Source organism: Lethenteron reissneri, chromosome 24, assembly GCF_015708825.2.
Source record: "Lethenteron reissneri isolate LAM-NWPU_2019-01 chromosome 24, ASM1570882v1, whole genome shotgun sequence".
Taxonomy (NCBI): Eukaryota; Metazoa; Chordata; class Hyperoartia; order Petromyzontiformes; family Petromyzontidae; genus Lethenteron; species Lethenteron reissneri.
In genome coordinates, this window is record NC_083802.1 from 17,168,266 (window position 1) to 17,180,903 (window position 12,638).

Sequence of the window (12,638 nt, forward strand, 5' to 3'; positions counted from 1 at the left end):
CTTTTCGTGAGCACCTGCGTGGGGGAGACAGACGAGGATGGGGCCATTCCAGATCCGTCTCAGCGCGCCCGCTGTGTGCTTGACGCCGCTATTTTCGCGGCGTGGAGCAGTGCCACTCCGAAGAGAAACGGTGACAGAACGCAGCCACTGCCAGGCTGCCGTGGAGACTTGTAAACACACCAAGCCAGCGCTACGCTGTGCATGACACAAGCACTGGGGCCCCGTAATGCTCTTCCGTTAAATCACAAACAAACAAAAAACGGCCCGATCTGGCACACATATTCACTTGGACGAAAGTCGGGATGCCTTTCGCCCCGTGTTAATTGAATCCGATGATATTGTGGCCACGTGGGGAAGGAATAGTGGGCTCCGAGCGAGAGACGCTAAACGGCAGAGCCCGGAGGTCGGTTTGCACGAGTTGCCTTCAGAGATGCAATCGAGCTGCACGTAGTCGTCGCGAGCCTTTCATTAGAATGTGGCAGTGTTTACGGTTAAACAACTCGTTGGGGGTATGTCTATTGTGGGCGCAGGATTTATTTACAGAGAAAAAAAGGGCCTGGCAGCTTTGAAAAGTTGGCATGGGGCATGAGGATCTCTGGCATGTGTTAAATTCTCGGATTATGCATAAGCCACTCAATGGGTTTAGTAATGGAGGGGTGTGTCAGAATACTGCACCCCAGCGGTGCTTTAAACACTATTTTTGTCCACGAGATGGTTAAAAAAATGCTTTTGAGCCTTGCCTGGCTCTCGTTTCATGAACAACCTCAATCCGCCCGCCGGTTGAGAAGTTGTTTTTGGACGTACAAACATCGTGCCCATCGTCCCATTCACTCGCGTGCTTGCCTGTCCACACACATGGTCCGAAATGCGCTTTCAGGTGGTACAAATAATAACGAGAGCGACATGAAGAAGGCGGCACGGCTCGCCGCGACGTCTCTGTTTGTTCGACCGGTGCGTCAACGTCGCCGTGACGTCGGGCTGCGTGCTCGTCTCTCACCCCCCCCACCCACACAGGCGTGCTCCGCTGGGAGCCGCGACGCCCGCGAGATGCAGTGCTCCTCCTACAATGGCAAGCCCTTCATGGGTCGCTACTACGAGTGGGTTCCGTTCCTGGAAGGTGAGCACCTCCCTCGCTCCGTCGCTCCTTCCCTCATCCCCTCGCTCCCCTCCCTGAACTACTCCCTTCCTCACTCGCTCGCTCGCTCGCACCCTCGCTAATCTCTTCTAACTGTACATTATGAAACTTAACAATGTTTTATATATTTGACCAGGTAAGGCCCACTGAGCAATATAGCTCTCTTTTTTTTCAGAAGCGACCTGGTTATCACAAATGATAGCTCAGATGGTAGCTCATTTGTGATAGCCGAATACTCTAAACGAATGTTTATGAATGTGGAGGGAAACTCGGAGGACCCGGAGAGAAATCCACACAATCACGGGGAGAGAGAACATGCAAACTCCAAATATACAGCAGGCGTCAGGGTCGGGGTCAAACAGACGACCTTCTACGCTCACCCTCTCCCTCTTACGCCCTCCGAGTCTTGCTCCTAAGAACCCCACCACCCCATCCTCGCACTGCCGTCCCTTAAAACGCCAGTGCTAATGGCTTGGTGACTTAAAGATGTCGATACTCGATTCAACAAATCCTCCCAACCAGTTGAAAAAATTCCGCTTTTCAAGATGCATTTTTTTTTTACTGTGGCATATTTTTTTGGGTAATTGAGCTACACGGATCGTTGCACCGTCGGACTGTGAGAGATGGCGGTGGCTTTTGGGAGGTCTTCATCTAGCAGTGTGTAGATCATGGCAGATGATGAGATGAGTAATTGTGTTGTTGATGGACAGCAGAGTTGACTGAGGCCCACGTGACTTTTCAGGATAACCTGTCTGACAATTGCTCAGGACTGGCTCCATCATATTCCTGTACCCTCTCACTCTCTCCGTCGCCCCAAAGTTAAAAAACCGAGAATGGATGTCGGTGCCTCTCATCAACCTCGAATCATTAGCCACCACGGTGTTAGCATTGGCATTGCATGGTTGGCAGAGCCACTGGTTTCAAAGAATGAAATGGGTGCCTGGGCATCTCCGACTAGAGGGCCTCGGTGCAGTTGCACCGCCTGCCTCTTAGTGTCGCAGTCCTCGGTGCGGTTTGCTTGTGTCGTAACTTGTTTTATGTCCCATGCAGTCGCATTTGGAGGCTTTTAAAAATCATAATCATACCTTACGGTATGGTAGGCATGGTAGGAGATAATGTCTAAAATGTCCACCTTTTACGTGGCACTCAATCATCCTTGGGATTGTCGACACATAGACGCATGAATGCTCTTATTTAAAACCTGGTGAGAACTTTTATATAATGTACACTCAGATGAAAGATAAGTAAGCAGCAATGGATCCTGGAAAAATAAGTTTTGTAATTTGTTGAAACACTTCCAGATGCTGTTATGAAATTTGAATGTAAAACAGAAGAAGCATCTTGTTATATTTTAAAAGTTTTCATTCCGCTAAAAACTTCATGACCTCATTAACGGAACAGCAACAGACGGAATGGCAAGATGTACATATTAGGTGTCGTGTAATATTTCTTTTCAGGAGTTGTTTGCATGCAGCGAGTTCTTTTGGACGTGCGTAGCCGGAGGAACTTCTAAATATTTGTAAATGTTCGTTGATGAAACACACAAATGTCCCTGACGGCCAATGTGGACTGAGGATCTGTGTTTACACCATCTGTTTCTTTGCACACGTTTGGCATCGGGTATCACTCGAGAAACCTTCCTTTGACACGACGCAATTGTAATACGTAGTAATAACGCGGGAGCTTCTGCATCACCTCCTTTCGAGTTTTATGAAACAGCTAAAGAAATAAGCCATTTTTTTATTGTATGCCTGCTTCCTGTCATTTAACCATGTGAAAGCCCGTTGAGATAATCTCTCGTTTGCAACGGAGAGCAGCTGCTCTTCTAAACAGAGCAGTGATAATAATGTTGATGATTATTATTATTATTACATTCTAGTTGTAGTTAAGGATGTATTTTTTTTTTGTTATTCAAGCTGTGGCACAGAAATATGATGTATTAGTATTATTGAGAAACGTGCCCGTCACATGCCTTAACCACTCGCTCCCATCAGTTTGCATGCCTCTGGGTAAATGACCCAGAGACATTTTCGGGCAGCGGTAGGAATTTAATCGTTGACCCCACGTGAACTGGTTCAGTGCCAACGCGCCTGACCAATCGGTGGCTAGAATATTGTGCAGCCACCCGGTTACGGAGCCGTCGATCCAAATCGCACGTCGCGGACGAATATAATCAGGCTGCAATGATCAGTGTTGAATTGGATGAGAATTTCAGCTGGAAAAACAAAAACAGACTGAGAAAATGAACCGAATGATACCACTACGGAGGGCTTTCGCGGCTGTCCAGCACAGCTCTCCGACGTTTTTGTTGGGTTGTGCCGTGTTCCGCACGAGGTCTGACGTTTCACTTCACGTGGTGGGACCTTCTTCAGGAAATTAATATTCAGTTTGCAGCGGGTGCAACGGGAACATTGGACATAATCCCGAACAGCACGCGGTACAACCCCCGACAACACATCGGCATGCAAAAGGTTGTGATTATGACCGGGGTAATGATGAATTCATCTTTGCCGTATTGCTGTGGCTATTCTCTCAGTTTCCAATTGAGAGGGCATTTGGCTAAATGTGTTTTTTTTTTACACGCACGCTGACTTGCGGCTCACGAGTGCGAAAACCACAAACGCCGACAACCGACCAAGCAGGGGGCCTTTTTGTGTTGTTCCCTTTGCTTCACGCGAAAGGGGCGTTGTTCACAAAAACCACCGCCGGTGCACCGCGACGCTTCCGCGGAGGGCGAATGTCGCTGTGGAGACTCGACGGAGCGGTGCCTCTGGCGACACCGCCACGGGGGCGGTCTGGAACTCTTAAGACCAAAATTGCAGGGATCGCACCGGCGGCAGCGGCGGTGGCGGCCAGCCGGCTGGCCGGTCGGCCGGCAGGAAATGTTGTGTTTTGAACATCGCTGTGGGCTGGCCTCATGCACAGCGACGCGGCGACGCGCGCACGAGGGCCGTTGGCCCTGCGCGCCAGGGGTCGGCTGACGACAATCCGGCGCGCTCGGAGCGAGGCGATGCGGGAGATGAAAGCGATCGCGCGGGGGGATGATGGAGACCCCCTCACGCTCTCCTGTCAAATGCTGAAGTGTTAAAAGCCACTGTCTCCCCCGTACCCCCCCCCCTCGAGATAAGCAACGTCAGTAGCTGCGTGGGAATGCGTAATCTTCTTAGAATACAGTCCTCTATCGCGACGCTTAATCTTTGCACTTTGGTGTCCTGCCGGGAAAAAACACTGCGTAATTTAATCTCGCTCAGATGAAATGCATTACGCTACACGGTAAAAAGTAACTTTCCAAGATCGTATCGCTCAATTTTGTTACGTCACAACGCTTCCAACAGCATCGTTTCTGCGTCTCTGACAGACCGCCGCGTAGCACACCCCGCACGCACCGCCACAGTGCCGGATTAAGTTAGTGCGGGACTGTAGCATGATGTTATAAAGGGGCCCTAAATAAAAAAAAAACATAAATATAAAAACATAAACTTTTTACTTGCACAGTAAAGTAATTGTATTTTTTCATTTGCTATACAGCCCAGATGATACGACGAAACGCTAACCTTAAACACCCAGTCGTTCCTAAAGTTGAAGGCGGTATAGTACTATATTAATAGAGCAAGTGCAGAATCACTGAACTGCAATTGATAGCTTGAAAGCATTTAGCGCGGGGCCCTTGAAAGTGCGGGGCCCGTAGCTACTACACATGTAGCTACTACATATGTAGTAGCTACATATGTAGTAGCTACTACACATGTAGCTACTACACATGTAGCTACTACACATGTAGCTACCTGTGCTACGAGGATCATCTGGCACTGCACCGCCACCGTCGTCAAGATCGGCGGTGCCATCGATCACTGGGCATGTGGCTCTCCGAAGGGGTGTTCGGCTCGTACCCGCGCATCGTTCGGCACGGCGGGGAGGGAGCAAAGAAAAACGTCGGACACCGCGTCGACTCGTTTGGGGCCATCCATTTAGTACGTACGCATGGAGGGGGGTTAACTCAAAGGCGTACGCTTGCGTATGGGGTGTCAACTGACAATGTGCGTACGCATCGGGGGGGGGGGGGGGCGGGTGTGAAACCTCGATAATAATTCGTCTACATTGGCCTTCAAATTAGTTAGATGGTGGACTATTTGTTTTCTTAAACACGTTAATATTATTCATCCTTGATCGTTTCTGCGTGGATTAAATATCGGCCGTTCTATAGGATTGGATTGGGGGGGGGGGGGGTGAAAAAAGTACGCGTGCGTACAGGGAGGGGGGGAGAGGGGTCAATGTTTTGCGTACCTACTAAATGGATGGCCCCTTTGCGACTGGCAATCGAGTGTCGTCGACCGGCTTTGGAGTTTTGCTGGCCTCGTTCTCCCCTCTCCTCTGAACATTCCCACACTCGTTTGCCGCACAAACTAGCTGTCTCTCGCCTTGTGTTTTTTTCTTCTGCCCCCCCCCCGCCCCCCGGTGTCGTTTTTCCACGGCGCACTAAGAACCGTGACCTCGGCGACATCGGCCCGAGCCGGTTGCGTTGCCTGCTGCCGCACGTGAAACTTCCCCGTCTGGGGCGTTAATCGCCCGCGGAACGCTGGCGTACATGCCGAACGGGCGGTGGGAGATGTAGTGGGAGAGAGAGAGGGGGGGGGGGGGTCGTCAAGGGAGTGCGGTGGACTGCTAAGAGGGTAGGCTCAAGACACGCGGAATAGGATCAGAGTCAACGAGCAGGAGCCCCATTTCTCACGATGTGCTACTTTGATGTGAAATGTCAAGCGGAGCGGCTGTCATGTTTGTGAGCGCTGACATCGTCCACTCGCCGGGGTTGAGCCGGCGAAAGAAGACAAAAAAACAATAACAAGAATAAAACGAGCGCGCTCCCTTAATCTGCCGCAGCCCGTCACTCCTTACCGCGCCCTTCGTTTATTTCGCGATTGCTTTTTAAAGCGTAGCACGTATGATCAGGGCACAGTGACTGCGGGACGTGGAACCAGGAGCCGGTGGCCTTGATAACTGACACACGTGTGGGGGGGGGGGGGGGGGGGGAGAATTCACAGCGGCAGAATCTGTGGGGTGCCGGTAAATTTTGTTGCGATTTCCACGCTCAGTGAAATCCCCAGGAGATTAATCGACTGTGAGGGTGTGGTGCTCCTCTTTACGGGAGAGCTGGAAGCGGTTAGCGCTGCAGTCCGCTACGAGCCTGGCCACGGCGGGTTCGATTCCCGCTCACGGCCAACAACGGTGACGATTATCTGAATATTTGAACCGATCCTGGGCCTCCCCTAGGTCGACTCAGCCTCAAATGAGTAGCTGGTGCGGTGTGTACACATCGCCACCCCCTCGTGTACCGTTCCGGCCTTCATAGGTGCTCGCTAACAGCACTTGCCCCAACAGTCTGTTAAAGGCTATACAGGGGATCATTGTCTTTGGAGGCCAGGGGGGGTCGGGGGGTTGATTGGGAGCCCTGTGGGGCCGAGATTCATTTATCCCCATTGCGTCTCAGTTTTACCGCCACGATCATGGCTTTTGTTCTGGCATTCTTTGCGTCCAGTGTCCTTGCTGTGCCACGGCTCCGAGAGCCAGAGCGACGGCGATAAAAGGAGCGACGCTCTGGGCAGACTCGTGCGTTGTACCGCGGGCGCAAACCCCCCAGGCCAAGACCTTAAACCCGAGCCCCTTGAGCCGTAAATTGTGCCCAGATGTTGGCGCTTCCAGAATCCTGCAGGCAATTTGCGTCGATGGTCACCGTGATGACCGTGAAGGCCACGCTCGTTTTCATTTTGATTCAAAAGCAAAACCGTAAGGCACGCTACTGATAAAAAAAAAATTTTAGTGATGAACATTTTTTAAGTGTATTAGAGGTTCATATTCTTATTTCTTTCGGTAAAGTCACGTAGAAGGTATATAATAAAATAAGAAAAATATTAAACAATACAAATTATTGCTTCGATTGCAACACAAGCAATAATCGTCAGGTGTGAGAAAATAATAAAAATAAAACAATACAATTCTCACGACGTTTAGATTACAACACAAGCAATCATCATCAGGTGTGAGAATGTTTTTGTTTAATTTTTATAATTTTATTATTTCCCTTCTACGTGACTTTACCGAAAGAACCAAGAATATGAATCCCTGCAGTCACGAAAGCTTTAAATCAAAAATGTATAAGAAGTGCTAAGAAGGAGGAGATGGTTGAACCGTTTATCTTACGTAATCAGGGCTATTAAGAGCTTCCCGTTGATTTCAGTCTCACTTAAGCGACACCTATTTTTTTTTACTCTGAAATACGTGGCTAAAATGCAAGTGTTCCTCGAGCAATAATGTCACCGAGATGCTCGCCGGTGGACACCCCAATGTTTACTGAAGCTGAGCCACTGCTGATGTTGGTGCAAATTTCCCAACCTCCGGTGTTTACAGGAGACGTCTCTTTGACGCCGTGGGCTAGATTTGTGTCAGGCGTTGCTGGAGAAGCGCCGCGTGGATCAAAGTGTTTTACTGCGCGCACGTGTCTCCTCGGCGGAGCGTATCGCGTGTCGGGACGTCCCGTAAGCTCCCAAAATGCGAGCCCTTTCATGGGGATGAGCCAAATCCTCAAGACGTCTGGCCTGCCTCGCTCGTCTGCGGCTGCAACGACAAAACGCGAGAAAGCTTCATGGCCCATCCACCACACCTGTTGCGTCCTCTGTGCCCTGTAGCCTTCTCTGATGTCACTTCAGTTTGCATCACGTATTGTTCGGCATTTATCTCCACGTGGAACGATGCACCAGACGTCAAATGTTAGCCGTGAACGTGAGTCGAACTCACGCCTCTCTGGGTTTACAGTTGGTGCTCAACTACTTGAGGTGGTGACGCATGGCCTAGCAGTAACACATTTGCAGCTTGTTGCAGAGATTCACGGTTCGAATCTAGCACAAGCACTAATTAATACCATCAGTGTATTGACCCATAAAAATACATGTTGTCTACTTCGCAATGGATAATTAAAGGTCCCGTGACTTCATTCGCAAGAGTAGGCCATTGTGTGCCGGCGTAATGGTCCAAATGTGCAACATTTTTAAAATGACCCGCATACTTACTCAATTGGAATTTAAATAGCAACCATCGCCTCCAACTGGAGAAAACCTGGAAAGACCCTTTGGAAAAAGAAAACGATGAACATTATTTTTTTTTAGCAGGCAAGGCCCACTGAGCTATATGGATCTTTTTTCAGAAGCAACCTGGCCACAAATGATAGCTCAACGAAGTGGCTTATCATGTGGAAATGTACAGCAGCCAACTACTCTTAACGCATGTTTCTAAATGTGGAGGGGAAAACCGGAGGACCCGGAGAAAAGCCCACGCAACCATGGTAAGAACATGCACACTGCAAATATAGAGCAGGCGTCAGGGTCGGAATCGAACCAAGGTGATGAGACTCAGTAGTGAGGCCTTGTTGGGAAAACAAAGAAATGAATTACGTAAGTAAAAGCAGTGCAAGACGGGTCTCTCTTGTTTAAGCCTTGTGGCTGTTTCCAGGTACACACACACACTGAGCTTTATTTTTTCGAAACGTTATAAAACAATTAAGGAAAAAAAAAACTCTCCCAATGGCAGGAAGCCGTGAACATTTTATTTTTCCCGTGAATTCTCAGTGGTGCGGGCACAGCCCTACGACGCACACACACACAGGGCATCCTGCGCGGCTCGTTAAATTTACTGGGTGGCGCGTTATTATTGTTGTTTGTGACGCGGGATCACAGCCAGGTTTTGACGAGCGCACATTTCGGGGGATTACGTGAATTGCGCTGTACTCTTGTGCACTGACCGATGAATGTTCGCGGTGTGCTCGCTTCTCTCGCTCTCCTCCTGGCAATGCTGGAATTCGATTCGGAAGTCATTGTAAGCTTTGCAGAGTTACACTCTAACCGGTGGGCAAAAACAAAGATATTTATTTATTCTTGTGGACCGTAGTTGCAACTTCTGCTCAATCGAGCGCCTCTGAAGGGCCAGTGCCAAGCAAAAGAATAAACAGCGCGGCCAGAATTCTTTATCTTCTCCGTGCGGCTGTTTACACACCACACTCAGTGCACAATGTTGCCGGCCCAGTCGACCTCGGCAAAGTCTGCTCTAGGTTCAGATTCCAAGTTGTCTGCCTTGGTGATATGTGGCCTGGGGTTGAACCTGGTTTGCCAAAACCGTGACGCATTCCACAAAGTGATGCTCGTCGTACGACCCGGCGCTTCAACACAATCGCACGTGTTGCATTGCCATCTTGCGGTTGGATCGACAAAAAAAAGGGAAATCTTTATAAATGTTACTTATGTATCGATTTTTTTTATTGCGTAGCGGACGTCCACCAATGGTGTTTGTTCTCGCTCGCTGTCCGAGAATCTGCGAAAAGCGAAGAAACTGTTTCCTTGGCTCTTCGGCCAAGCGCGGCGGTGACGGCGTCGTCGCCAGGAAGTTCCTTCGCGTTTTTGCACGTTTCTACATTTCTATTTATAAAAACAAAAATGTTAGAGCGGAGGGATTGTCTTACAGGCCTCCTCGGCGAAGGCGTCGAGGGGTTCTGGTTTTGGTTTTCATTGCTCCCGTGGAGCTCTGTGTGCACGCGCGCATGCTCGGGTGTGCGCTTGTGCGTTTGCGCGTGCCGGAACGTGGGGCGCCTGCGCATAGAGGTGCGATCACTCCGTGAGGTGGCCACTCCGCACGCCCGCCCACTCCTACTTGAAGTACCGTGGGGGTCGCCGTCGTGAACTCAGCGAGCGCTGCATCATACAAATATATATATTCCAGAGCTAGCGGCATGCCGGCGTACAAGCTCACTGAGAGAACTTCACGTCCTTTGGGCAAACGGATTTTACTGTTCACCGCAGCTTCAACCTTTTACGTGAATTTCGCAAAGTCAGTTTATGAAGTTTGTTGTGTTTGGTTTGCACAATGTTACCGAGGGCTTGCAATTACATGCCGATGCAAACAAACGTCGATTGAAAAAAAACATTTTTATCGGGCAATTTAATAACGCGAGATGAATTACTTTCTTGCGCTGACCTTCTTTTGGTTGTTATATTTTTTTGTGTATATGTTTACAATTACAGTATTGCATTCTAGATTTGCTATGGTTGGGCTTCAGCAAATATTATGACTAGTTTCAAAGATTTACACTTTTTTTTCCCTCCACGTAGTTGACCTTCTCACCTCCATAAATAATTACAAATGGATTTGTTTTAAATATTAAACAAAAAATGTAAACTTTTCACCCCACCGGATGACGTTTGGTCCCATTTTGATAAATACAGCCTCAGGTTTGCACATTTACCTCCGGGTTTTTTGACTCGGCTTTATTTGTTTGAATAACTCAGTAAAGGCAAAATAGTTCCAGAAAAAACACAACCAGCCTGGGAAAGAAGAAAATAATAGCAAACACTGTTTTCTGGAAGGGCGCAAAGAGGCCTTGCTTTATAATGGGGCCCAAATGTGAGCCTGGCTGAAGGCTTTTTACAGGAGGGAGGACTGCAAAACGTGGTGCAGCCAGTGTGCTTGTGAGTTCACGTGGGCAAGGGTCATTAATGTCACTTGGAATGTAATTTCGCCGTTTACAGCTGACCTGTGACACGTCCCTTTAATCCTTGACAGCTTTAACTCTTGCTCCGCTTTTCCCCCGATTGTGTTGTTGCGTGGGTTTCTCCTCGCTTTCTTTCTTGTGCTTAAATTTAGGTCGTGCGGCGAGTGCGTGAACATTGGGGGAAAGATGAATCGATGGAACACGTCGCGTCTCGTCAGCTGTCAGATCATCAGATGCAATAAACAAGCCATTCATTTTCAACGGAACTACTTTTCACAGTTTTTTTTCCCTTTCATATTGAATCAAGTTCAGTATCTTGTTTCAAACAAAGAATATAGAAACTGATCTGCACACACACACACGCACACACACACACACTAGCATCGTACATGGATCCCACAATAACACCGAATAGTGCTGTGGCTAATGTAACTTGTTAAAACAAATTTCACTAATTATGGCGTGCGTGGCATAAATGTTTTTTAGTTTTATTTTGAAACAATAGCACCATTGAGGCGGCTGGGTTTTGCCAAAGGCTTCATCATCAGCTGTTGCACACATTTTTTGGCAGCGGCCCTCTCTCACAGGCCGAAGACGTTCTGAAATGAAAACAACGCGAGAGAACGCCGCGTCTGAATGTCCAAGTTAGTAGCAGAAGTGCAAAAAGAAAACAACGCGGTACTTCCCGCCGTTGAAATCCTTAAACGGAGTTTACTTTGTTAACCCAAAATAAATTACGCGCGTGCAAAAAAACCGTAAGCTAAAAGGAAGTTAATAATCATTGGATTTTTCATCTAACTGCAGTTGTAAGCAAAGCTCGATCTGTCAGGCTTACAGCGATGAAGGTCGGATTCTTGAGATTTTATCCTGTCTCTCAGGGCATGCCTAGTTTCTGGCGCCGACTTTGAATTTCAAACAGGGCAACCAGCCTTGTCAAAAGCCCTGGGTTTTAATTGCCCCTGACGATACCGGTTTAATACTCGAACGCGCACAGCTGTATCGGGTAAAGTAAGGCCTGTGTCCCATTTGGAAGGGTAATGCAACCTTTAGCATCCCTTTCCTTGTAGACCTTTCAGGTTGAGTTTATAAAGACTAGACGCCGGATTTGTTTCGATTAAGTCCCATGGTGGGGGCAGATGCTGCTGTCTGAAGTATATATAATACCTACACACTAAGTTTAAGGGGCGCCATGGTGGCGAGATGTTAACTACCTCACCTGGTATGCAGGAGGTCATGGGTTCGATCCCGACCCTGACCCTTGCTGTATATTTGGAGTTTGCGGTGTCTCTCTCCCCATGCTCGCGTGGATTTTGCTCCAGGTCCTCCAGTTTTTCCCTCGGCATTTAGAATCAACATCACGCGTTTCGCGTATTTGGCTGCTATAGATTACCACGTGATGATAAGCCACTTCGTCGTTGAGCGATCATTTGTGATCCAGGTCGCTTCTGAAAAAGAGCTACGTAGCTCAGTGGGCCCTTCTCCGGTAAAATTAAAAATAAGTTTAAATGTCCTAACATTCACTGGCTTTCCAATAAAATAAGGAGATGTAACTTGGTATGAAAAGGTAATTGCACATGTTTGAATAAACTCTCTGACGACCACCGCCTTTTAGTCGTGTGTTGTGATTGATGCTCCGTTTCACAAATATGTTTCTAATTGCCTGCGATTGGATGGATTTGACGCGCAGAGACTATGGATAGAAATGCAATAATTGAACACAATATAAACGACCCATACATTTGACCCTGTTCTTGAAAAGGATAACTTTTTGAAATTAATAATTAAATTTTTATGCATATAGCACCGTGCTATCGATTTTCCAACCAACTTTTGATGGCATATACCCACCTGTGGGTTCCTACTTCCTTATATATAATAACTATAAAATAATATTAGATGGAGCGATAAGGCAGTGGTTATAGCTGTGCGCTACGTCTTCGCTCTGCGTTCAATTCCCACGAACATCAGTGGCCA

At 48.1% G+C, this 12,638-nt stretch overlaps 1 protein-coding gene across 1 annotated transcript in view; it reads left to right on the top strand.

Annotated features, from left to right (window-relative positions):
• The window catches only part of THSD4 (thrombospondin type 1 domain containing 4), a 149,568-nt gene that overhangs the window by 24,058 nt on the left and 112,872 nt on the right, over positions 1-12,638 (top strand). The window contains 1 exon segment of the mRNA XM_061558524.1: positions 1,015-1,117. Within this exon segment, the coding sequence (XP_061414508.1) occupies positions 1,015-1,117 (103 nt within the window).